We start from the raw sequence: 27,184 nt of genomic DNA, 5'->3' as shown, positions 1-27,184 counted from the left end.
CAGTCTACTCACTCTCACCTTCAGCTATTTCTGTCAGGTTGAACAATGCGCATTAAGGTGCAAGATGAGGTGCTACACTTAAACGGCTGCCACAGAATGTGCTCTTTATTTATATAACATGGATGCTCTCATACATAAAAACTGATCCTAAGTTACATTCCGGGCATATTTTAATGGATCTGTATCAGCTAAAATGAAGCCAATCATAATCCTATGTTTGGACTTTACCTCAGCCTGCTAATGCTAATGTGCAGCTCGCTTTAATGACAGACTCTACAGCTCATACAGCATATGTCATACCGGCTGTTATTGGGCTTGTGTGCTCCATTATCATTATTTGATTACACTTGTTCACAGTATACTAATCAACATAACATCTAACATTTTGGCAAAATCATCCTTCACATTAGAAACATGTTGTAGGATAGGCTATTGTAATCAAATCACTGGTTTATGTAAAAGGTACCAGCCTAGCTTGCAGCATTCTGTGTGTCATATGTTTGGTATTTGTGACGCATCTACAATTGTGTTTATCTCTCTCACACACACACACACACACACACACCACTTGCCTCCTCTCTTTCACTTTCCCTTTAAAAAAAACATGTTCTTGTCATCATACGTAGTTTCAACTGCTTTAGATACCAAATGGGGGAAATAAATTACCCCAAAAACAAAACATGCATGACTTTGGGCTATGACTGAAACATTCATGCTAAATGTAATATTGATTAAGAGACAGGGTGACTAAAAACGAAACTGCAACTAAGACCACCAGAAAAACACCAAGCTGTGACGTACTACTGCACTATATTTCAACAACCTCTAGATGCCAGCACAGATCATATTCTCTTTCCTTCACCAACTGATGAAAGGAGAGTTTTTGCATCAAGTCAGGAAATAAAAGTATTTCCAATTTACAGTAAACATATTCACATACACACAGGCAGTCTTCACTCAGACTCATCTTCACTGTACAGCTATAGACTTCAGCTAACACCATATTTGGAGAGAATGTGTTCAAGACCGACCATACTTACAATTCAGGAACAAGTGAATGTCAAGCACAAACCAGATCTGTCAATGGAAGAAAGATCACTTTGATCGACTCTCCTGGTTCCTTTGATGGATAGATCTGAGGATATGTCATCAAAAAAAAAGTGTTAGGGGCTTTGTTTGGTGTAGTAGTGGTTGGAGCATTATGTGCTACAGTTGCAGTAAAATGTAAAGATCTAGTCGGATTAGCAATATCAGTGGCAGGAGTAAAAGCAGCAGCGGTGGTAGTAGGAACAGTTGCAGCAGTGTGAGCTGTATTAGGGGGCATGAGAGGATCTGAAGCAGCTGAGGGAGCAGACACAGCATTGGAAGCTATAAAGAGGGCAGCAGTGGCTGTCAAGGATGACGACATATCTGTCTATGATGCAGCAAATTATGTTTTGAACAAAATGTTCACATCAAAAAAGTTGAATAAGGGGTAGATAATATATCATCAAAAGGTCGTATCCCCTTATAGACTACATATAAATCCTCTGATAAAGCCTCTGATTGGCTGATCGAGCTATGAGTTTGTGATGCAGGGACGCTGGATTCACTTCGGGCCTGTGTGTGATATAGCATGTAGTAAAATACAGTAAACAGTTAGGAGGAGATAAAAGTATAAAACAGTGTGTCTTAATAATTCATGTTAGTTTAAATAAGCCATATTCAGTGATATACAGTAGCACCCAGTTATATTAAGAACCAACTCTCAGGCATGCACGGTATGTATACTAGCAAACTGTCAACAGGCCATCATCAAAACTGATCACTGTGTCGGTGTTCACTGCCCTCAACTTCCTGCTTTACCTCGCTGACCTGGCCTATACTGCCAGATTAGTGTTTGTCACTGCCTGAGAAGAAAAGGGAGGAAGACACATTGAGCGATGAAGAACAGGAATAAAACAGATAAAAGCTTAGCTGGGTTCACAGAAAAGTGCTGCTGATGTTGAATTTTGGACAAAATAAATCTTCTCTTTAGGTGTCTAATTGTAAAAAGCTGAATTGAGATGTCCTGTTCATACAAACACAACAAAAACTCACTTACAGTATGTATACATGCTTATATAGGCCCAGATATCTGCAATAAAAATGTTTAACCTCTAATCTGAATTGACCTGTGCTAAATGTGCAACACAAATATGACAAATGATCTAAATGTGGGATTTTACACAATGGTGTGACAAAAACAAAGTCAGCTTGTAATTCTGGCAAAATAAAATGAAGTCAACACACTGGATCACTGGTTAACAGCAGAAGAGAAGTTGTTAAAGTGGGAAGAAATGTATTTATATATTGTAATGTATTGTATCTGAGATACTGCTGATAAGGAAGCTTCTCGTGTTATACATGAAAACTCTCAAAACAGCCTGACAAAGATTTGTCCAGTTACTCATTTGAGCAAATAAATAAAATGAATGGGTGGCAGAAGGCACTGTTTTCTATACTGACACTGTGGACTAGGGTTACCTCTTTAAGGAGCACTGTACATGCAGATCAGAAATATGACTTTCTTAACGAAAAGTGCATTTTAACCCAAAAAAGACTAAAATTGTCTCTGTATGGTTTTTTGTAGAGATGCAGTAGGGGCAGATAGGCCTATAATAATAAAAGTGACAAATGGAAAAAGACAGCAGACAGGTAGGCCTAAGGTGTGCTATTCTGGCTCTTGTCCATTAGAAAATGGAAATGACAAATCAGGAAGTGAGAGTATGTCCAATTTACATATTCACATACGCAGGTAGTCTTTACTCAGAATCATCTTCGCTCCACAGCTATAGACTTCACTCTTGATAACATGGATGGTAAGTTAACTGATTTCTGTTATTTTTGTCTTGGTTTAGTTTGATTTTTTTAATCATAATATGATGTATTAAAAAAGTCAATCAAAATCAGCCTGCTGGTGTTGCAGAGCTGCTCTTTTTCATGACTTTGCTTGAAGTTTTCAAAATGTAAGAGTGAAAAGTATCCTATGTGAAAACATTTTTTTGATTGACTTTCTTCGCTTAAGTCATTTGACGGCAACTTTACCACAACAGATTAACTTAAAGTACATTGTTGAACAATGATTAGTCAGAAGAGATTAGATAGATCATGTGTTCTTCATCTTTAATATTCTTATCATGGGCCTCTTTTTATGCATTGTAACAATTCTTCATTCTCTCACTGTAATATGCTAATGCAGCTATTTTATAAATACTGACTTCTGTTTCGTTTGTGATTTTTGACCACTGAGGATTTTCATGACATGTATCTTATAGATAAAATGAGCAAAAGTCAAATGTAAAATATTATTGATGAACATTATTCTCTTTCAGTGTAACAGACAGTTACAGAGACAAAACAAAACCCAAAGCATAAGTACAGGAACAACCAGTTCCAGGTGGAGGAGCCACTTAAGTCCATAGACAAGATGACTGAGGCAAACAATGGAAGCTGCTACACCAACGAGATGCTTCAAGCAGAGGAGGAGGAAATACAACAAGTAGTGGAGCACCAGAGACTGTTACCAGGAAACATGTCAGAGGAAGTGATCAGAGAGCAGGCTAAGGTCTCAGTATTTAAGATGCTAAAAACACTGGCAGGAACTGTTACAGGTGCAGTGTTAGCTTTCTGTTTTGTGGTCGTAGCAGCTGCAGGAAGAGCCGCAATAGCAGCTGCAATAGCAGCTGCAATAGCAGCCGCAAGAAGAGCTGTTACTCCAGCTGCAGTAGCAGCTGCAAGAAGAGCTGTTACTCCAGCTGCAGTAGCAGCTTCAAGAGGAGCTGCAGGAGGAGTTGCAGTAGCAACTGCAGGGGGAGCTGCAGTAGCAGCTGCAGGAGGAGTTGCAGTAGGAGTTGCAAGAAGAGCTGCTACTACAGCTGCAGTAGCAACTGCAGTAGGAGCTGCAGGAGGAGTTGCAAGAAGAGCTGCTACTACAGCTGCAGTAGCAACTGCAGTAGGAGCTGCAGGAGGAGTTGCAGTAGCAGCTGTAAGACGAGCTGTATGGCGAGCTGCAGTAACAGCTGGAGCAATACCTGCTATCACAGTTACAGTGCTATCTGCTGTAGCAGAAGCAGTGATGGGAGGTGTTACAGAATATAATGCAGTTTAGGCAGCAGGCTGTCAAGAATAAATCCCAGTCTATTCTGGATGATGCACATGATTTTATGGACAGGGTGTGACAACCAAAGTTAAAACAAAATCAAATCCTATAATGAATCATGACTATTGAAGAAAAGGGAGATAATTTGTCTTTAAAAAGTCTGTCTGCCTGTTTCTTGTTCTAAACAATCTTTAACCATTAAGCTGATCATTTGTATTTCTATGTAATATGCAATATGTTGTACTTCTTGTCAGAGCTTCAGATTTTATTCACTTTGTTTGACGGGCCTTCTGATCTCCTGGAAAAAAAGATTTGTGGTGTTTTTGTAGATTACAATCACCAAAGCAAATATAAACAATAACACTAAAAAGTTACATTTTCGTTAATTTTTCAGTTCAGAGTTACAAACCATGGCAACAAGTGCGTCTGAGCCATGTTCATCACTTTTTAGTCTCCCCTGGTAACAATATTCACTGTCCTCTAATCTAAGGGTTAGGGTTTATCCTCCACTTTTTTCTCTGCACTTCATGGTCTTTCAGTTTTAAAATTACTTTTACCTCTTGTTCTTGTGTAATTTCTTGATATCTGTGTGTATAAGTGATTTTCAGTGAAATTCAAATGTTCAGGATTAGTTTAAATACTTGTAAGTTAATATGTCAATGTAGACAGATGATATTTCTTTTTTTTTCATTTTCACTTTTGTCATGTTATATTACTGATAATGACGATATCCATGCATCATATGTAAATCAACACTTTCTGTAGTGGAGATACATTTGGAAATAATGCTATCAGACCGAATAAAGTTTTAGCTTGCAGTGGTACTTTGTTTGGTGCATTTTCATGATGGATATTAAGCTGAATAGTAAGGCCTGCAAATTCATTTGATGAAAATAAATTCAGCACGTATTCGCTTTGTGCAGTCAGGAAGTGAAAATGGCGCTCAAACTCTGAAGATATATTTATATAAAGAACACTGCATGTGACAGCAAGTGAAAGAGAAACTAGAACAAAAGCAGAGTCAGAGCACACGAGTAAAGACACACAGGATGTCAGTCTGGTCCAGAAATACTTTAATAATCCCAGGGGGAAATTCTTGAGCCAAACGTATTTTAATCTTTCACTGAAGATTAAACCACCATGGATGGTAAGTTAAGGTTACTTCTTTCCATTATCATTATTTGATTACACTTGTTTACAGTATACTAATCTAACATGACATAACATCTAACATCCTTCACATTAGAAACATGTTGTAGGATAGGCTATTGTAATCAAATCACTGGCTTATGTAAAAGGTACTAGCCAAGTGTGTCATATGTTTGGCATTTGTGAAACATCTACCGTTGTGTTAATCAATAATTCTCTCTTTCACTTTCTCTTTAAAAAAAAAAAAAGAATTCAAGTCATCATAACTAGTTTCTACTACTTTAGATGGCAAATGGGGGAAATATGTCTGAAACATTCATGCTAAATGTAATGTTGATTAATACCTTATTAATAATAGTATTTAGTAAATACATATTATTTTGTCGAAGCATGACTTCCTCTCACCCAACACACCCGGACCATGAATGTTCAACATAAGGGGGGGAGAGAGAGAGAGAGAGAGAGAGAGAGAGAGAGAGAAGGAGGGCCAGAGGGGTGTTGACTAAAAATGAAACTGCAACTTAAATCACCAAAAAAACAATAAGCTGTGACGTAGGCCTACTACTGCACTATATTTCATCAACCTCTAGATGTCAGCACAGAGCATATTCTCTTTCCTTCACTAACCCAGAGTAGAGAGGAGGGAGTGCAGCTGCAGGGATGCCTAAAAGTGGGAGAATCTATGCTGTAGAGGTTTAGGAGAACCCCACTCAAGAATGCCAGTGTTTTATTTTCAAACATGTTCACTTCAGTATAGATTTGTCAGTATGACATGGTTGGATTTGTCACATAAAAATCTTTTTCTTTGGCCTTGTGCATGTGTATGGTGTAGTAAACAAAACTATGTAGTTATTTTTATTTACAGTACTGTTGCCAGCACTAAAAATGACTGTGACTTTGTGTAAGCTGAAGTTACTTATATTGGGATAATTTATGCTTTGAAAACCACAGGGGTTAGTTGCATTTATAGCTTTATAGGCATATGTTTGCTGATTTCTCCACTATGTTTGAAACATTGCTGTGTTCATTGCTTTATTTAAGCAGTCAGTTTGCTATGTTATTGTTGGGTGAGCTGGTTGATAAGATAGTTGAGAAAGATAGCTTTTTGTTATTCGCTCGTTTTTTAGTGTCCATGCCTCTCTAAACAGAATCTGACGGACATTCAGATTTCACAAGAGCAGCAATAAAACTCGATAAGATGAGTTCTCTCCATTATGTGTGCATCTGAAGCCGTTAGAGATGCATATGAATTTATAGTAAATTACCTTGTGTGCACAAGATAAAAAATATTTCCTTTTGGGGACTTAGGGGCTCCGTACAAATCCACTGTGAGAGGAAAAAAACAAACTGTGATAGAGATTCTGATACAATATAACAATAGTATTTAACAGCCAACTTAGCAGCTCTGACACTGTAGTGGGGCACAGCTGTGCTTTAAGCTAAATCCTAGTGTTAGCATGCTAACATGCATACCATGACCATATTGACCTTTGGCAGTTGCAGTATAATGTTGTTCACAATCTTTGTTTAGAATTTTAGCATGCCGAACTTTGGCAAGCACAAAGTGAAGTTAAGGCTGGAGGGAAATGTCATTTTGTAGATATTAGGTAAGTGTTGGAAATGAATACCAGTACAAAATTTAGAAGCAATCCATCTAATAGTATATAGTATATTTAGTTCCAACCTATACTTAGCCAAAACCCTTGAAAGATTATTAGAGAAAATCCAAATTTACATATACCATGATATCTTTTGCAGGAAACATGCCAAAGGAAGAGACCAGCAATAAGAACATGTGGATCAAATTGACAGGCCCTGCAGCAGAATCACTGGCGAAAGCTTTCTTTGGGCCCACTGTTGTAGTTTTGCAGGAAAACAGGGGAGCGAGAGGAGGAGCAGAAGAGGGAAAAGTAGACGAAGATGCAGCGATATTGCCACCAGGACGAGAGGCCGAAGGAGGAGGTGTGTTATGTGAAAGAGGAGGAACAACGGCAACAGTGTCAGGTAAAGCAGCTATACTCCATTTTCACAGTGATTGAGTGATGTTCATGAAAAGCATTTCTTGGAAAGGCCTACATCTTCAAAATCAAAGAGGCTGTTCAGTATCACTTATTTTTATCTGTTTTTTTTTATTGCAGTGCCACCAAAGAGGATTGTCATTGCAGGAACAGCCCGAGCTGGCAAAAGCATCAAAGGTAAAAACATAGATTTAGAAGAAGAAATGAATTACTTTCAAGTGAGTTATTGTCAGGTACAGTCCAAGATCAAGACAAGTCGTTGTAGTCATTTCCAATGCCTGCACCATACATTTATCAGATGTACACAGCTTGAAACAGACTTCACACATTTGAGGATAAAATGAAGATGATTATCGACATAGATTGGTTTGAGTGTAAATACAAAAACAATTATTTAATATTAAAGGTCCAGTGTGTAGGATTTAGTGGCATCTAGCGGTGTAATTGCAGATTGCAGCTCCCTCACTTCACCTGCCCCTTCCAAGCATGAAGGAGAAACTACAGTGGCTACAAAATCCACAAAAAAAATACAAACAGGTCTTTTCTAGAACCAGCATTTGGTTTGTGTTTTCTGGCCGATACAATTGCGGTTCAATATGCCGACTTCCACGGAAGGTGAACTGCGACTTCTGTAGATAAAAACCAACTCATTCTAAAGTAATGAGAACACAACTCCTCTTAAATGTTACACACTGGACCTTTAAGTTTGATTCAAATTTTACTCCTGAGTCACAACACAATCAGTGGTTGGCAAACAATCTCTCCTCTTGTATCAAATCTCCTTCCAATCATATCATTCCACAGCTGGCTCTAGATAAGTGTTTGTACGTCTAAAGTATGCATGAGGTGGGCACATTCTTACCACTACACACATTTCGAAATACCAGTTTAGGTGGGGGAAATGGCGTATGCATGTTTCTTCTATGTACACATCTTCATCTGGCCCCAGAGGATTTTAAAAATTAGAATGAAAATTAAGCATATGGAGATAAATATTCACAATCAGGCTGTAAATGTGCACATAGCCACTTGGGACAAAAAAATAAAAGAAGTGCAAAGCATTCTTCACTCAAGCCTTCGTCAGTAATATTAATGTATTTATGTTATCAGCGCCCTCCCTTTTCTGTAATTACAATTATTTGTTAAATAACTTGTAGACATCTTTTTTGTTTTTATCATTATTCTCTTCTAGTATTAAGAACATACAGGATTGTCCTGCTGGGAAAAACTAGAGCTGGGAAAAGCAGCCTTGCAAACACCATATTTGGAGAGGATGTGTTCAAGATAAATCATACTTCCATCAGTGGAACAAGTGAATGTCAAGCAGCATCCAAATCTGTTGATGGAAGGAGAATTACTCTGATTGACACTCCTGGTTTCTTTGACTTCAGCTCCACTGAGGAGGAACTAAAGCGCGAGATAGTGAAGTGTTTCTCAGAGTGCACTCCTGGGCCTCATGCTTTTTTCATTGTGCTTAACATGGAGGAATTCTCTGAGCAGGAGCAAGCTGTCATCAAAAAAATACACCAATACTTTTCCGAAGAAGTCTTCAAATATGCAGCAGTTGTCTTCACTCATGGCGAGCGACTGCCCGAAGGACAGACAATTGAGGATTTTGTCCACAATAATAAGGTTGTGAGTGATCTGGTGATGAGGTGCGGTGGCCATTGCCACGTGGTTGATAATAAACACTGGAAGAACAACCAACAGGATGAATACAGGAGCAACAAGTTCCAGGTGGCAGAGCTGCTCAAAACAACAGACAAGATAGTGATGGAAAACAAGGGATACTGCTACACCAATAAGATGCTACAACCAGTGAAAAGAGAAACAAAGGAAGAGGGCAACACAGCATCAGTAGGACACCTGCCACAAGAATACATCGGCAATAAGGCTAACAACACTGCTTCCAAGAATGTGTGGATCAAATTGACAGGCCCTGCAGCAGAATCCTTGGCGGGGTCTTTCTGCGGGGCAGCTGTTGTAGTTTTGCAGGAAACTGTGGGAGAAGATGAACAAGGAAAAGTAGAGGACGGAGAAACAGAAACAGGAGAAGAAGTAGCAATAACTGAAACAGATGAAGAATCAGAAGAAGAGGCAGCAACAGAAAGACAGGAAGAAGAAGCAGAAGAAACAGCAACAGACACAGAAGAAGAAGAAATAACAGAAACAGAAAAAGAAGCAAAAGAAAAAGAAAAAGAAAAAGCAGCAACAGAAAAAGAAACAGAACGACCAGTAGGTGGAGCATTAGGAACATTTATAGGTAGTCTGTTTGGATTCTTTTCTGGGATAGTAGCATCAATATTAGGGCTAATGCTAGGAACAGGATTTGCTGCATCTGCTGCATCAGCTGCATCAGCTGCGTCTGCTGCGTCTGCTGCATCTGCTGCATCGGCTGCATCTGCTGCATCGGCTGCATCAGCTGCATCGGCTGCATCAGCTGCATCGGCTGCATCTGCTGCATCCGCTGCATCCGCTGCATCTGCTACAGCAGGAATAGCAGCAAAGGTAGCAACAGCACTTATAGCAGCTCTAAGCCTGGTAGTAGGAGGACCAATAGTTTGGGTAGCAACAAAAATTTATAAAGTTATAGCTTTTTTTAAGTCTCATATTGGAATCATATTGCTGGTGGTTGTATTCTACTCATTGCTACTGTTATCATTTGGTGTCCAAGTACCAATCTTTGGGAACTTCCTCTTATTGTTCGGAGTATTATTGTTGTTTTTGTTGTTAGTGGTACTGTTATTGATATTATAGAATTATGGAACTATATGATTCACAACAATCTAGCTTCTGCAAATTGCAAAGCATCAGCAATTACTTTCATCACTCTTTACCATGTTTTCTATAACTTTTGATCCTCCTTTAAGGTGCTGAGATGATCTGCCATATGTGGATACAGTGTGTGCTTTATAGGTTAGTGTAAGATTTAGTTTGCACTGGACATGGCTTTGCAACATCCCAAAGCATAAATCTTTGCCCAGTGTAATTTGTTTCTCGGGGCAAAGGCTCCTTTTCATGTTTCTGCTTATTTTGTTTTGGAGTGTTTTTTTATATAGTATATGTGAATAATTTGTGAGAATAGCTCACGTACTGCTCAGAGGCCACAAGCAAGAAAATACGTATTATGTATCATGTAATATTATTATGATCAATGTCTTTATTACAGATGCCAAATCTATTGCTTGACATATTTTGTATGGCAAAAACATGTGTATTCAAACTTTTTAAAAGGAAAGTAAATGATTCGATTTTTCCTCTATAACAATGTTTTATTTATGTAGCTTTTTAAAATCAATGGAACTTGTGCTTATTGTTATATTTTTGGAGTATTGCACACAAATTATTATTATAAATTATAAATTATTTTAACATGGAATTTTGACAGAACAAAGGTTTATTGAAACCTTAAAATTGAAAACTGTTTGATTTTGTGACGTGTGATGATTTTCAACTATATTTGCTTATTCTTTTGTGTTCTGAAAATGTTTCATCAAATGTAAAAACATAACGATAATAAAACAATGGATTAGACTCAAGTCCTCTGGTAGTTTATTCCCACTTTATCCAATTAACCATTGTAGATTGATACTCTTAAGCAAAATCACTGTAAATACTGCAATTGCATCACCTGCCCACTAGAGAGCAGTTCTGTAGCTTTTTGAGAGGCATACTTATTGTTAATGCATACATTGGTGTAAAAATAGATAAACAGTGTGTGATATGTTCATCAGCCCTGCCGCCAACAAACGAGTCAAACAGGTGGAAAAACCAAGCGAGACACAACCCGGAGAAAGACAAAAGAAAATATACAGTCACAGCATCTTCAAGAGTAATTTCTTAACTCTGCACTGATTTCTATTTTTAAAGAATGAACGGTAGGTTCCAATTACTTATTCTCAGTTATGCCACACACACAGAAAATTCTATATTTTCACCAAAATCTAAATTGGTTTGTGTATTTTTTTAATTTATCCAAATACTTAAATTCCTTAAATGATTAGGATAAAGAGTTGAGAAGTGTTGCTTTTTTTCTTTTATCTGTTTTATCACGTTTAAATTTGTAATATTCATTTAAATCAGAGTTTGACAGAGTTTTCTCATAGTGTTGCGTATTAACTAAGTGAAAGCAAATAGTCCATCACTGTGCTAAATTAAAATGAGCCACTATAAAGATCAGGTTTATTTTGAAAAGTAAGTGCATTTCATATAATCAAGACTATAAGTATATTGTATAAATTACAGAGCAGATGTCATTACAGCAATGAATAATGCATTCAGTTTGGTTGCTTATCATGTACAGTGACTGACTTATAAAATGATTGGCTCATTTTAATTGCTAAATTCAATTAAGTCTATTAAATTAATCTACAAAAAAATTATAATATTCAAGTTTAAAGATCCCTTTACATTAATCAAACAGTCTGCTTGGAACAACAATGTGTGTGTAATATGTTTTTTCCTTACAAAAAACAGTATAATTACCACATTAAATGCCTTAAAAGGGCATCTACTTCTTCTACCTCTTTAAAAGTTCCAGAAGCAGTGATGTGCTAACTCTACAGACATCATTCTGCCCAGTGAAGCTCAAAATCCGACTTTAGGAGCAAGAAGAAAAACCTAATTTTGAGTGGAGGGGTGCTTTAGACAGTATGATAGGATGATGATATTGTTTACAAAGTTACAGTACTTTTTTTTTTGTTATATATTTTTTGGGGGGCTTTTATGGCCTTTATTGATAGGACAGCTGAAGACAGACAGGAAAGGGGGGCAGAGAAAGAGAGGGGATGACACGCAGCAAAGGGCCGCAGGTCGTATTTGAACCCTGGGCCGCTGCAGCAAGGACTCAGCCTCAGTACATGGGTCGCCAGCTCTACCCACCAACCGGGCGCCCCCAAAGTTACAGTACTTTTGAGATGCTTTTTACACTTCCTGCAACTCCAGAGAGTAAAGTAACATATTACTGATCATTATTGTGTTCTAGCATCAATAAGGATTGTGGTCTTGGGGAAAACTGGAGCTGGGAAGAGCAGCCTCGCCAACACCATATTTGGAGAGACTGTGTTCAAGATTGACAGTTCACCCAAATCTGGTACAAGTGAATGTAAAGCAGAAACCAAATCCATCAAAGGAAGAAGCATTATGTGGATCGACACTCCTGGGTTTTTTGACACAGAGAGGTCTGAGGAGAAGATGAAGCCTGAGATAGTGAGGTGTATCACAGAGTGCGCTCCTGGGCCTCATGTTATTCTCATTGTGCTTAAAGTGGAGAAATTCACTGAGCAGGAACAGGACATCATAAAAAAAATGCAACAATATTTCTCAGAAGAAGCTTTAAAATATGCCATAGTTCTCTTTACTCATGGTGACCAGCTCCCTGACCAAGAAACGATTGAGCAGTTTGTCAATCAAAGTGAAGATCTGAGTGATCTGGTGAAGAAGTGTGGAGGCCGGTGCCACACAATTGATAATAAATACTGGAAGCACAATCAGCAGGATGAGTACAGGAGCAACCAGTTCCAGGTGGAGGAACTGCTCAAGACAATAGATCAAATGATTGAGGCAAACAATAGAGGTTGCTATACAAACGACATGCTACAAATAGTGAAGAGAGAAATAGAGGAAGAGCAAGTGTGCATTGAAAAGTCATCAGCAAACATGTCTCCAGAGGAGACCACACATAAGGCTAAAACCAGTGTCTTTGAAAAGCTGCTGCTAACAGTTGCAGGTGTTACAACAGGAGCACTGCTGGGAGCTTTCCTTGGTGGGGCACTGAAATTATCAAAAGAAGAAGGACCAACAGTAGCATTAGCAGTAGGAGTAGCAATAGGAACGACTGCAGGAATAGCAGCAGTGCCAAATGTAACAGAGGGAGCAACAGCAGAAGCACCAACACCATCTGGTACAGTGTCTATTGCATCTGCAGTGCATACAGCTGCAGAACATCAGGAGTAACAGGAGGTTCATTGGAAGTGATGCAGCTGACACACAAGAGAGGCAGCAGGAGCACTTGTGAAAATGGATAACCACTAGCATTTATTATTCTTATTATATTAGATCAAATCAAATTAAAATGTAATGTTCTGTCATTAGTAATTTTAAATGTATGTTCTCTCTCTCTCTCTCTCTCTCTCTCGTTCTCTCTCGTTCTCTCTCTCTCTCTTTCTCTCTTTCTCTCTCTCTCTCTGAAAAAAGCTTACTGAGAAAGAACATGTTTACTATTTTAATTATTTTCACATAATCTTCAATATTTCTCAAAGAGTACAATGAAAAATGATTTGATGATGATTGATGTTTTTTTGGATGTTTTCTTTGTCACAAAATCAATTACTATACTCAATAAATCAGCAAATTCTTCACTTTTCCAAGTGTCTTTTTTTCATTTAAACATTTACACTGTGCTCCCACTGGGTACTAGCAATTGACGTTAGCCAGAGCTAGCCAAATGTCGGAAATCTGGCAATATAAAAATAATATTCTACTCAATATTAAATAAAAAAAAAAATTATTTAAAATTTTTTAAAAAAAATTTTTAAACAATAAAATTAAAAAAAAAACTTTTTTTTTTTATTATTTATATTTTTTTTTTAAATTTTTTTTTTTTTTTTTTTTTAAAAAAAAAAAAAAATTTCACATTTATATAAGATTTAACAAGCAAACTAGATCTGAAGCAATATATCAACTAAATTGGTTGCAGAGCCAGAGCCATACTCAATTTCTTAGCCTTGCCTGCATTGACAGACCAGTATGAGTAAGTGTTTCATATCTTAGAAAACAGAACAAAGTGGGAGAGTTTTGAATAAAGTTAATTAATTAAATAAAATTAAGTCAGGATGTTACCTCTTACTGTTACTAACTGCACATCCTATTGTGAAAGCAAAATCTATTTAAGATTTAAATCAAAACACCCTGAATCATGTTCAGGGTGAAATTATTGACAAAAAAATATATAAATACGGAAACATGTGGAATCATTTTTAGCGACTGCTGTAATTTTTGTCCAATATCATAACACATTTTGTGTGATGTAGCTTTATACAGCAGACCAGTTATTATTGGAGGATGTTGCAGTATATTCATAGCTGTAATGTACTTGTATAAAAACAAGTGCAACATGAGTTGATCATTCCACGAGCCTGCAGCCAGAAAACAAGTTGGACAAGTAGAAAAAAACAAAGCAAGAGGCGAGTCAGAGACGTGTCATTGATCTGAGTAATTTCTTTCCACACATTTCTACTTTTGACAGCATGGACGGTAAGTTAAGCTTATTTATTTCAGCTGTTGTTTCAACAAAGAGCACCAGATACTTGTATTTAATTTTAGTTAATTAATTAGTTATGAGTTATTATATATTTTAGATGGAATGGTTGCTTTTTTGTTTTCCTTGTTAAACATTATTTCACTGTGATAAAATAACCTCTGACAGATCAAGATTTATCCAACCAGGATTTGTGAATTGTCATCTTCTTCTGACACCTGGCTTGAAATGTGGTCATTTTATTTCTCTTTTAAATATTCCGAACTTGTCAGATTACACGGTCACTTGCAATGTTAATGCATGTGTTTGGAAACTGATTTTAATCAAAATGTCTGAGGTTCCTTAGAAAATAGCAAACTGTATTTTTTATTTTGTGATATCCTTAAAGAATATAAGAATAATAAGAATAAACTTAGACACCTTCCTACATTTACATGAAACAAATATCTGGCAACAGGCCACACTTAAAACAATAAGCTCTTGTACAGTTGATTCTAAGCAGTTATGGATGCTGCCAATAGAAACAAATAACAAAATCCTTTCAACTTGTTCCGTCTCACACAGAGACAAAACTCCACCTTAAAAAGGTATGAACGGGTCTTTTGACACCTGGCTTGCAATGTGGTCATTTTATATCTCTTTTAATTTTTTATAACTTGACTACAATAAATGTTTCATTTGTATCATCATCTGTATCATTTTTTTAAGTTTCTATTTCAAGATATCCATGAGCTAATTCTCAGATTGATTATTTAAGAGAGTTAAGATGTTTCTATTATCCACTTGTCAGATACTGTAGTCTCTTACAATCCTTAAAAATGTTAAACACATTCAAAATAGGAAACTGTGATTGCAGACATAAATAATGACTACTCAACTCAACTCAACATTAACTTTTCTTTTTGGACCGACTGATATTTAACATCAATTGGCTCTTTATAGCTTTTCTTCCCCATGTGAAAGTCCTACAACATCCAAAGTGGGGCAAAGCAGTCTCTACTTGTGACTGTTAACAACTGTGGATTTTTTCTGTCATTAGTCGTTTTTCACATTGTGTAATAAATATTATAGCACAATAAATGAACTTGGCAAAACACTTCCATAACCATGGTGTGACAATTATGAGAAAAAAGTACTGATTTACTGATGGTTATTATTTTCTTTTACTGTCAGACACAAAGAGGATTATCCTACTTGGAAAAACTGGAGTTGGAAAGAGCAGCCTGGCTAACACCATATTTGGAGGGAGCAAATTCCAAGTAAATAATCTTAATGACCTGAAAAAGCATTGTTCTCAAGCCCAAACCAAATCTGTCTATGGAAGAAGCATCACTTTGATCGACACTCCTGGTTTCTTTGACACAGACAGATCTGAGGAGGATTTGAAACCTGAGATAGTGAGGTGTATCACAGAGTGTGCTCCTGGGCCTCATGTTTTTCTCATTGTGCTTAAAGTGGAGAAATTTACAGAGCACGAGCAGGCTGTCATCACTAAAATATGCCAATATTTCTCAGAAGACGCTCTTAAATACGCTGTAATTGTCTTCACTCATGGTGACCAGCTCCCTGAAGGGATGAAAATTGAGGAGTATGCTGATCAAAGTGAGGATCTGAGTGATCTGGTGAAGAAGTGCGGTGGCCGGTGCCATGTAGTTGATAATAAATACTGGAACCAACAGGATGAATACAGGAGCAACCAGTACCAGGTAGAAGAGCTGCTCAAAACCATAGACAAAACAGTGTTGGCAAACGATGGATACTACACCAACGAACAGCTACGAGACATAGAGAAAGCAATACAGAAAGAGGAAGAGCGCATTAGACAGTCATCAGAAAATCTGTCACAGGAAGAGATCAGAAAACAGGCTAAAAGCAATGTCTTAAAGAAGCTGGTGGACGATGCACCTCGAACATGGATTCTAGCTTTAGTGGGTTTCGGAGTTGTAGCTGGATTAGCTGTGTGGTTCAAGTCAACACAGCTGAGAGAGTTGATTCCATTAAAGGAAGCAGCACCATTTGAACTACGTTTTGAACAAGCATTAATAGCACCAGCTGTGATAGAAGCGTTGGTAGAAGAAATAGTTCAGACTCCTTCAAGTGTGTCTCCACCAGCCACTACAATACCAGAGGTAGTCGAGGTATTGACCCCACCAGTGAGGGTAATACCAAATACAGGTGAGGCTCTCGTGAACAAACTTAATGCTTTGTATGAAAGAGCATACAATCATTGGAATCCATTTGAGTGAACACTGAAGCAGAATCAAATAAAAAAGCAGCAGACTTCTTAAAGAGATTTATATCTTATTGACACAGATATAAAACTGAATAGTTTATGGGTTAATTAATTTGGACATTTTGGCTTCTTGCTTTATGGAAGTTCTTGTGTATCTCTTTTTTAACAATATAGAATCAATAAAATGTAAATGGAGTAGCAAACAATATTCCAATCTGTAGAAATTTAACTGAGAGGCTTAAGTATGTGTATATATTTTTGGGGGTTTGAGACTTGTGAAGCCTGCATTACAAACTGGAGGTGTGGGGTTTTTAAAGAAGTGGACATTTAGGAGGCAAGGAGAGTTTTTAATGAACGAGGTGCATTATAAGAATTTTAAGAATATCTCGGCCTCTGTTTTGATTTTGACTACTGGTTTTTAATCTTTTGTCTTTTGTGAGTTATGGAATCCTGTTGTCCCCTTTAAATGTGATGACTGCTTTTTGTATTGTGTCTTTCATTAATATATGGGTTGGTTATAAATGTATTATGCAACAATAAAACAGCTGATTGGTCACCTCTTTTCAGTTGTTTCATTCAGATCTGCATAAGTTGTTACAGGATAAGGTTGATGATACTCATAGTTTCTAAGACGAAAACCAGCAATGAATCGATTGTACTAACAAGTATTGTCTATGTAGCCACAACCTGATATATCTTATTCTATATCTGTTTGAGTATAATGTTTGATAAAAACTACCATTCTCAGCTTTAAATTCTGCATTAGGGAGCATTTTGATTGCAACTATATTTTTTGGAGACTGGTTTTTGTTTGGTTTTACCAAATCACATGAGGAAAATTGTGTCAAATAGCTTTTTTCAGATTACACAGTCACTTGCAATGTTAATGCATGAGTTTGGAAACTTTTGATTGTAATCAAAATGTCTGAGGTTCCTTAAAAAAATAGCAAACTGTACTTTTTATTTTGTGATCCTTATCCTTAAAGAATATAAGAATAATAAGAATAAACTTATACACCTACCTACATTTACATGAAAGAAATATCTGGCAACAGGCCATACTTTAAACAATAAGACCTTATTGTTTTCAGCCTGTTTCCTTGTACAGTTGATTCTGAGCAGTTATGGATGCTGCCAATAAAAACTAATAACAAAACCCTTTAAACTTGTTCTGTCTAACGAAGAGACAAAACTCCACCTTAAAAAGGTATGAAAAGGTGCAGCTGCTATTATTCCTCTTTGGCACAGAATATATTAAAACTAAGCAGTCCAAATATTATGTATGACACTCTTGAAGCCTTAATAAGAAACTGTGGTATAGGGAATTGTGCTTTGATACAGTATAAATGTAAAACACGTAACACTGAGTTTTCAAATCAATTTTAGTAAGGAGATGTGGAGCTTTTGTAGCCGCGTTCACGTACTTCCATTTACTAATGGTTCTGGACACTGGGCACAATATGTGTGACTGCATCCCAGTCAAAATCTGTCAGCTGACCTGCAGAGTCAGGGTGGAGTACCCATTTTCCACTTCGGCTAAGGCGATGTTAGTCTGGTTACACAACCTGTTAATACTCTCCAGCTGAATACGACTGTCTTATCAATAACACAATTAAAGTAACAATGTCATCTCAACCTGTACCTTCCAAACCACAGTCACCACCCTAAACAGCTATGAAAAGGTGCAGCCATCACGCTCCTTTTATAATTCTTCAATCCAAATACCAAACAACGTGCAACTTTTCCACATCGGTTGAAAAGACTTACGTGATGAAAAGCACACAAAATATTTATCTTCTGAGAGAAGTTTTTCCAACTCACTTTTTTTTTTTTTTTAACGTAACTGACTTCATTCATTTTACAGTTATCTCTAGATATTTTTAGGTTCTCAATCTTTGGTTGCACATGCAGGCTACAATCAATTTTTTTCTACTTCATTTGATCATAAAACAAGTTTTATAACCAAACTATAAAGTGTTCCCAATATTTTGTCCACCACAGTTCAGATGGGTTAATTTTCCTCTTAGTCATCTAGTTTTAAATATTTAACTTTTCTTGTCTATTTTCCTCATTACTTATGTATTTAACTTGTTTTTATTACCGTTTTCCTAGCTTGGACTTATTTTGTATATGCTAATCATGGTCTGTATGAGGAACTCAAATGTGATAGTCATGCCATTGTTCAGGTAAGGCCAATCAACAAGTCAGGCTGGTAGAAAATGCAAGTACAGTCAAAACACAGGACGAGGAGGAAAAACATACAGTGAGGACATCTAGCACGTCTCAGTGACAACGGTGATTTCTTTCTTGGAAACATGGACGGTGAGTTGAGTTTATTACATATCAATGTAGTGGTGGAAAAGTGCCAAAACATGGCACCTTTTATTATTAAATTATATTGAATGTGAAGTAGCATTTTACTGCTGTAGCAGGTTGAGGTGGAGCCACTGTGTTGTATACTGTTTTGGTTGTTTAATCTTAAACAGTGCACCATATTCCCCTATGAAATGTAACAGTAGAAGTTAGTTGCATGAACTTGAAACACTTATCTGAAGTTCAAGTATCTCAAACTTTACTTTATTACTTCAGTAAATGGACTTTGTTGCATTTCACTGTATCAGTGTCAACACTAAGCAACATGCTGTACATGATTCTGCCACACATTGGATGAATTCTGGTACAATTCCTAAGGAGGAATGGTAATCACTGTGATGATTCCTTGACTTTTCATCTGGCGCCATCATCAGGCCAAAATATTATTTGCTCAATACTTCGGTTTATAAAACAAATGGCATTCCCATCAGCCTCAGCAATAAAATGTGAAAAGTAAAACAAGACAAATTGAATATAATATACATTGTTTTATTGATTTCGTTTGTATGTATAAATATATAAAGCAAAATAATTGTCCTTTTACATGTTTTCCATCTAAATATAACAGTAAATACATACATGAAAGGGAAATCTAGCCCTGTGTATATCATATTCCATTTTATTTGTTTTAGTTTAGGCATTTTTTACTTTATTATATTTTGTGTCTAGCTTTAATTGGCTATTTTCAGCATGCTAACTATGGTGACGATTACACAAACATTACAAACATTGCTTAAAATCAGCATGTATGTATTTATCTCATTTCCAGGTCGTCGAATACTGACACTTTGGGTTATGATGAATTAGAAACAAATGAAGTAGGGTGAGCAACACAACAGGCATTGGTTATCTCAGGGCAGGCAACCCAAAGCGACTTGGCTCAAAGCACAGCTTGGCATTTTTCACTATTCTCTGAATTTACAGACCAAACTAATAGAAAATATTCAGCATCTTATTTGGTAATAAAACTTATATAATAGAACCAAAAGGTTAACTGAACAAAACAAGTATAAAGTAAATGTATTAATCTCATTGTTCTCTACCAGTGGTGACTTCAAAGAGGATCATCCTACTGGGAAAAACTGGAGCTGGAAAAAGCAGCCTGGCTAACACCATATTTGGAGAGGAATTATTCACCATAAACAATTCTCCCAAATCTGGAACAAGTGAATGTCAAGCAAAAACCAAATCTGTCAATGAAAGAAGCATCACTTTGATCGACGCTCCTGGTTTCTTTTATGCAGAAAGGTCCAAGGAATATTCGAAGCCTGAGATAGTGAGGTGTATCACAGAGTGCGCTCCTGGGCCTCATGCCTTTCTCATTGTGCTTAAAGTAGATAAATTCACAGATCATGAGCAGGCTGTAATCACTAAAATATGCCAATATTTCTCTGAAGATGCTCTAAAATATGCTGTAGTTGTCTTCACTCATGGTGACCAGCTCCCTGAAGGAATGCAAATTCAGGAGTTTGTCCATCAGAATAAGAATCTGAGTGATCTGGTGAAGAAATGCGGAGGCCGGTGCCACGTCGTTGATAATAAATACTGGAAGAACAACGAAGAGGACGCCTACAGAAATAATCAGTTCCAGGTGGCAGAGCTACTCAACACACTAGACAAGATGACTGAGGCAAACCAAGGAAAGTGCTACACCAATGAGATGCTACAAGCAGTGCAAAGAGAAATTCAGAGAGAGAAAGAGTGCATTAGACAGTCATCAGGGAACATGTCACTGGAAGAGATCAGAAATAATGCTAAAATGAGTGTTTATGACATGTTAATGATCAGATCAGCAGGTTTTGCAACAGGTGCATTGTTAGGAGCTTTGCTCGGTGTGGCAGACATGGTTAAACATTTTCAAGACCTTTCACAGATTTTAATAGGAGAGGGACAAAAGGTTGCTTCTGCCGCTTTAAGTGGGGTAGTATATAGCGGTGCGATAGGATATAATGCAGCTGAAGGAGCAGAAACTCCGGTGCAAGCCATGCAGAAGGCAACGAATGCTGTCTGGAATCAATCTGGATTTTCAGCAGATCAAAACAACAAATAAGCAAAATATATAAATCATGTTAAAACTAAAACAATGGGCTACTTGTTTTACGTATCTGTGAAGCATTTAAAGAATTAGTTGGACAACAAGCTTTAGCAATCAAGTGCCTCATTTCCACTGCACAGTATGGTGTTAAAACACTTGGTCAGAGAGAATCATCACTAGAATTGTCACTTTAATGACACAGGACGTCTCCCATTGATCCTGTGTGATGATCAGCTGAGTTGAGCCGAGGCCTACCATGCAGTGGAAATAAAGATGCAGTCACTTCTTAATCATTCCTGTCAGTTGTGAATATCAGTGTGATTAGTGTTCTACCATTACAGGGTAACTGCATTTGAGAAATGATTTATGACAGCATGTTATTACATTCTGAATCTAAACATAATTCTATTAGGAGGTTGAAGACATTATGAATTATAATATAATATATATATAAATATTAGATGGTCATGTTATTCTTTTTTTTTTTAAATGAAAGTGACATAATCTGATTTCTTTTATGTTTTACATGACTTTAAGATGGTGAATAGTGGTTTTGTTCATGGATGTTTTTTTCAGCGTCTTGTGTCAGCTACAATACATTCACAGACCATAAATGATAAGACATTTTAACATTTTAATAATTCATTCAAAATCACCTCTATCTGGGAAAGATGGACATTTATTATGGCATTGTGAAGACTTAAGTATTTTTGCAAGATTTAACTCTTATGTATTTTATTTTACACTTTCAATTACTTTTGTATGTTGATGTGTTTATTTTAGTTTTTGTTGTAAAGTGTTTTATTGTATTTAACAATTAAAGCGCTGTGTACATAATTTACAGTCTGTTCTCTTGTGATTTGCAAACATTTTTTAAAGTTTCTGCAGTCTTTATCTATCTTTATTTATTGATATATAATTTTCTATATTTTAGAGTAACTACTTTAAATGATGCTGAAGCCTTGGTAGAGCTTTACTCATCCCAAGTCGCAGTGATTTAAATAATCAATGAAGCTGCTGTGCCTCGTGCGTAAATGCGCACAGCGTCTCTCTTAATGGGGAGAAACTCATGTCATGTGCAGGTGGAGTGTTAAACTGAGTTAACTGCAATGATGACTGTCTTTATTAATATTAGTACAGGCCACGTGTGAAGACACAAAGTCCACCAAAACTCTCCTCAGCTGTTGAAGCCGTCGCCGTCATCGGGCGCGAGGCTCCACAGGAAAAGGATGTCTCAATTCTCTAAAAAAAATACATAATTCCTCGTTCCTTATTTCCTTCTTTTCGTTTCTCCATGCATCCCTACTAAGAGGGACTAATACGCAAGAAAAAGACGCAAGTGAGGGGAAACGTGGATGCAGTTATGTAACATGAGCAGCGCCCCCAGGTCTCTGAACCGAAAGCGAAACTTAACAGTTCCTTTTCCTTGCATTTGACGCTTACACAACTAATCAAAATGGCTGAGCAGCTTCAGGACAGCGGCACGGAGCTGGACCAGCATCAGTTCTGCTGTCCAGTATGTCTGGAACTGCTAAAAGAGCCGGCCACCATTCCCTGTGGACACAATTACTGCAAAAGCTGCATTCAGGGCTGCTGGGACCAGAACGAGGAGACAGGAGACAAGTACAGCTGTCCTGAGTGCAGGGAGAGCTTCAGTCCGAGGCCTGTACTGAGGAGGAACAACATGCTGGCTGAGGTGATGGCAGGGAAACACTCGGAAGTGGTGGTAGAACGAGTGTAGGATCTGCAGTCGTATATGGGTGGATCCACTAATACTAATAGCCTAATACTATGGTGTTACTATTTTTGTCTATTACTGTCAGCATACAGTATTTTACTATATATTTGAAGTGGAAATATAACCAATATTCAAAATTAAATCTCAGATGAAACTTTTTACACATAAGCACTTTTTGCCTTGTAACCTGAAATGAATAGAAGCAGAATGATCTTATACCAAGCCCATTTCTATACAAACAGAATTCCTATTTTAAATGATTTGCAAACATTTTTTAAACTGCCCTAAATTTCGTGCCGTCTTTATCTATTTTTATTTATATATCTTCATATTTCCATAATTTAGAGTAACTACTTTAAATGATGCTGAAGCCTTGGTAGATGTTTACTGTCTCTGAATGAATTCCGTTCTCATTCTGCTTTTGTCACATAATCTACAGTATTTCTCACCGCCTTCTATTATATCAGGTTGTTGAGAAGTTGAAGAAGAAAAGAATCGAGCAGCTTTCTCCCCGCTGCAGTGTCTTGTGCCGGCCCGGCAGATGTTGCCTGTGATTTCTGCTGTGGGAAAAGTCCCAACAAAGCCACGATGTCTTGCCTGACGTGTTTGGCCTCTTACTGTCCGGCTCACCTCGAGCCTCACTCCAGCGTTCCTGTGTTGAAGGAGCACCGGCTGGTTTCGGCCACAGTCCCACTGCAGCAAAAGATGTGCACGAAGCACAACAAGCTGTTGGAGGTCTACTGCCAGACAGACAAGAAGTGCATCTGCTATTTGTGTGTTATAGATGAGCATAAAAACCACTGTACGGTGTCAGCTGCAGCAGAGAGGGATGAGGAACAGGTAGGAACAAAATATCAAATCTTTAATTACCAGTAGTACTCAGATTTTGATTGAAATAATAGAACATGTACTAATTGTATTAATAAAACCATTCCCAATGAGTCATTTGCTGTTGCACCAACTATTTCTATTTATCTATTTCAGGAACAGCTGATCATGAGTCAAAAGAAAATCCAGGATGTATTCCAGGAGCGAGAAATGGTGCTGACTGAGCTGGTCAAAACTCTGAAGGATTTCAAGGTGTGCAAACTAGACTTCAGTAACTGCAGTATCAGAAAAGTTGAATAACTCGAGACTGAGACCAGTCAATCAGTTTGAGAGTTTCTTTTGTGTATACTGATATAGGGATTGTGCCTTCCATTTTCTAAAGTAGTCACCCTAATAACCACTATAGATGCATTCACTGCACTTGTTGAGTCACTTTGTCATGACAATGCATGTATTAAAGTGGGAAGAAGAACTGGGTCAAGATTTCTTGTGCTACACCACTGGCTGTTGTTAACCAACCAATGTCTATGCAAAATATCATCAATAAACCTTGTTTAAAAAGTTTCTTTCTTTCTTTCTTTGAACAGAGTTGTAGCCAGGCTGCAGTGCAGACAAGTGATAAGATCTTTGATGAGATGATCTCCTCCATAAAGAGAAAGCACACTCTGGCGAAGCAGCTGATCAATGCCCGGGAGCAGACGGCGGTCACTCAGGCTGAAGAGCTGCAGCTGCAGCTGGAGGAGGAGATCGCCAAGCTGAGGAGGAGACACACCGAACTGGAACAGCTTTCTCGTACGGACGACCACATCCATTTCATTCAGGTACCAGACACCTTCCAGTGTGGTGTGGGACAACTTTATCTGTACGTTTCTTTGGATGTGTATTGTATAATTCTTATGTTATGTCAATCCCAAATGATTGAATATTCAGTGCTCTAGAGACAAAGCGCTCACTGTAGAAGCTTAAAACAAGCAAACAAAGCACAGCTGAATTCATTGTCCAAATATGACATCTACTGGCCACATTTGGCAGTGCAGCATTCAGTGACCATATTTGATTATCAAACTTCGATTTTATCACTTAACTGGTAACTGGTGATCTATTGGTGGACTACTACAGCACTAACTACAGTACATTGTATGTGTTTTTACATACAATAAATATACTCATAACTATTTCTTGGCTTTTTATTTTGTTTTTCTTCTTATCTCTGACTTATTTAATTCCCTCCAGACTTTCCAGTCCCTCTCCACCTCCTGTGAATCCCTATACTTGCCTCCAGAGCCTGCTGATCCTCCTCAACATTCGTTCAGAACTGTGACTGATTGCATGTCTAAGCTGAGGAATGACATAGAGCGGCTCTTGAGAGACACATGGCCCACAATCTTAGCCACAGGTACCTGATACAAATATTAAAATCCTGAGTTATAAAGCGGTTTTGTTCGAATCAAGTCATATTTAGGATTTTTCTTTTTGTTAGTGTCTAATATAGATGTTGTCCTGCCACCTGTGCCAAAGACCAGAGAAGAGTTTTTACACTGTGAGTTAAATATTTGATTCTATGCAGTTCCACAATATACCATTTCATGAATAATGAACAGAATCTTAAAAGGTTGATGTTAATATTTTTCCTGCTTTTTTTCCTTCCATCAGATTACTGTCCTCTGACTCTGAATGAGAACTCAGCCAACAAATATTTGTCCGTTTCGCAAGAATACCGGCGGGTAACGCATCAAAAGTATGAAAATTATTTTTCTAAGAAAAAGAAAGAAAGGTTTACAAATGCCATGCAGGTGTTGTGCACACAGGGTTTGACGGAGCGTTGCTATTGGGAGGTCAGCTGGAGTGGTGGTACAGTGTCTGTGGCGGTGTCATACAAAGACATCAGCAGATCATCCTCACATTACTCAGAGTTTGGGAATAATGACAAGTCGTGGAGTTTAGAGTGCTCCCCAAATGGTTACTCTTTCCAACACAACGCAAACAGCTCGACAGTGTCAGGCCCCCAATCCTCCACGATCGGAGTGTACCTGGATCATAAGGCAGGTGTGCTGTGCTTTTATAGCGTCTCTGACAAGATGACTCTCCTCCACAAAGTACACACCACGTTCGGTCAGCCTCTGTACCCTGGCCTTGGGCTGAAGGACGATCCGTATCATCATCAGTCAGACATTGAAGCTTATGCAGAACTGATTGAGTTATGTTGATTTATGAAAGGTTAATGTGTGCCACTGTTGATCAGGCTGCAATTGTCTGTCCAAAATGAACTTAATATGACAGATGAGAGGATGTGATTTTACAAAAGTGGAGAATGAATGTTAAATCATGCTTCACCCAAATTTGACAACTCTCTGTGTTCACATGCTTGAATTTACTTGTTGCCAATAGTTATATAATGGTTCTGCATTGCATCCCAGTCAAAATCTGTCAGCTGACATGCAGAGTCAGGGTGGAGTACCCATTTTCCACTTTGGTTAAGGTGGTGTTAGTCTGGTTACACAACCTGTTAATACTCTCGAACTGAACACGACAAAAATAGACGAAAATAACAGTGTATTTTTAACCTGTACCTTCCAAACCACAGTCACCACCCTAAACAGCTATGAAAAGGTGCAGCCATCACCCTCCTTTTCAAATTCTTCAATCCAAATACCAAACAACGTGGAAGTTTTCCACATCGGTTGAAGAGACTTGCGTGATGAAAAGCACAAAAATGACTTCTCTTCTGAAAGACGTTTTTTCCAACTCATAATTTTTTATTATAACTGACTTCATTCATTTTAGAGTAATTCTGAAACTGCTTTGTATCTGCAGAAATGTGTCCATCATTTGCCTAGTCTGCATATTTCTATAAAGTTTTAGTAACAAAATAACTCTAATGCAATGATGGAATAGTTTTCTTTTATTAATTTTTATGTGGAAGTTTTAGAAAGGGAAAGTAGCATCGGCTGCCTTTTATTAATCTATGTAAAGAAATTTGTATCTGAAAGACGTGTTTTTATCAATTGATTATTTTCTATCATAACTGACTTCATTAATTTCTTATAATGGCCCTGTCTTGTGTTATACAGTAATTCTAAAACTGCTTTGTATCTGTAGAAATGTGTCTGTCATTTCCCTGGTCTGCATATTTCAATAAAGTTTTTCTAACAAACAAATAACTGCAATGCAATGACAGACAGAAACAGAAAATAGTTTCTTGGAACCTTTGGGAGCTTAATAAATTAAATTAATAACTGACAAAAACCACAATATCAATAGCTTAGAGTGGCAAAGTGAAATATTTATTTTTATTTATTGTTGAAACTGCTGTAGCCAGGTCTTCCATAGAAAACTTCTTGTGCATAGATTGTAGATCCATGTTAATTATTTTCATAAGGATATTAAGCTGCATACCAAGACCCATAAATGAATTTGATGAAAAGAAGTCCA

At 37.4% G+C, this 27,184-nt stretch overlaps 5 protein-coding genes and 1 pseudogene across 6 annotated transcripts in view; all 6 read left to right on the top strand.

Annotated features, from left to right (window-relative positions):
• LOC127364681 (uncharacterized) overlaps positions 1-10,826 on the top strand; it is a 64,474-nt gene extending 53,648 nt beyond the window's left edge. The window contains exons 1-4 of one of the 2 annotated variants that reach the window (XM_051402442.1): positions 5,125-5,267; positions 7,028-7,273; positions 7,408-7,464; positions 8,480-10,826. In XM_051402442.1, the coding sequence (XP_051258402.1) occupies positions 5,261-5,267; positions 7,028-7,273; positions 7,408-7,464; positions 8,480-10,044 (1,875 nt within the window). In that variant the 5' untranslated portion in view covers positions 5,125-5,260 and the 3' untranslated portion in view covers positions 10,045-10,826. Of the gene's footprint in view, positions 1-5,124; positions 5,268-7,027; positions 7,274-7,407; positions 7,465-8,479 lie in introns of those variants that run through there. The other variant, XM_051402441.1, reaches the window with a different exon arrangement.
• LOC127364670 (GTPase IMAP family member 8-like) overlaps positions 1-27,184 on the top strand; it is a 74,625-nt gene that overhangs the window by 44,761 nt on the left and 2,680 nt on the right. The window lies entirely within an intron of this gene.
• Positions 11,027-13,650, top strand: LOC127364709 (GTPase IMAP family member 7-like). Its single transcript, XM_051402511.1, has 2 exons — positions 11,027-11,165; positions 12,272-13,650. Exons 1-2 carry the CDS (start codon positions 11,159-11,161, stop codon positions 13,240-13,242), a joined length of 978 nt encoding a protein of 325 aa, XP_051258471.1. The 5' UTR covers positions 11,027-11,158; the 3' UTR covers positions 13,243-13,650.
• Positions 14,408-17,338, top strand: LOC127364700 (GTPase IMAP family member 7). The gene is made up of 2 exons (XM_051402488.1): positions 14,408-14,541; positions 15,719-17,338. Exons 1-2 carry the CDS (start codon positions 14,535-14,537, stop codon positions 16,789-16,791), a joined length of 1,080 nt encoding a protein of 359 aa, XP_051258448.1. The 5' UTR covers positions 14,408-14,534; the 3' UTR covers positions 16,792-17,338.
• Positions 18,875-22,013, top strand: LOC127364706 (GTPase IMAP family member 7-like). Its single transcript, XM_051402507.1, has 2 exons — positions 18,875-19,100; positions 20,198-22,013. The coding sequence occupies exons 1-2, from the start codon at positions 19,094-19,096 to the stop codon at positions 21,199-21,201; spliced, it is 1,011 nt and encodes a 336-aa protein (XP_051258467.1). The 5' UTR covers positions 18,875-19,093; the 3' UTR covers positions 21,202-22,013.
• On the top strand, positions 22,604-26,913 carry LOC127364685 (tripartite motif-containing protein 16-like; annotated as a pseudogene).

The sequence above is a fragment of the Dicentrarchus labrax genome, unplaced genomic scaffold (genome assembly GCF_905237075.1).
Source record: "Dicentrarchus labrax unplaced genomic scaffold, dlabrax2021, whole genome shotgun sequence".
Taxonomy (NCBI): domain Eukaryota; kingdom Metazoa; phylum Chordata; class Actinopteri; family Moronidae; genus Dicentrarchus; species Dicentrarchus labrax.
This window is presented reverse-complemented; position numbering and strand designations above follow the sequence as displayed.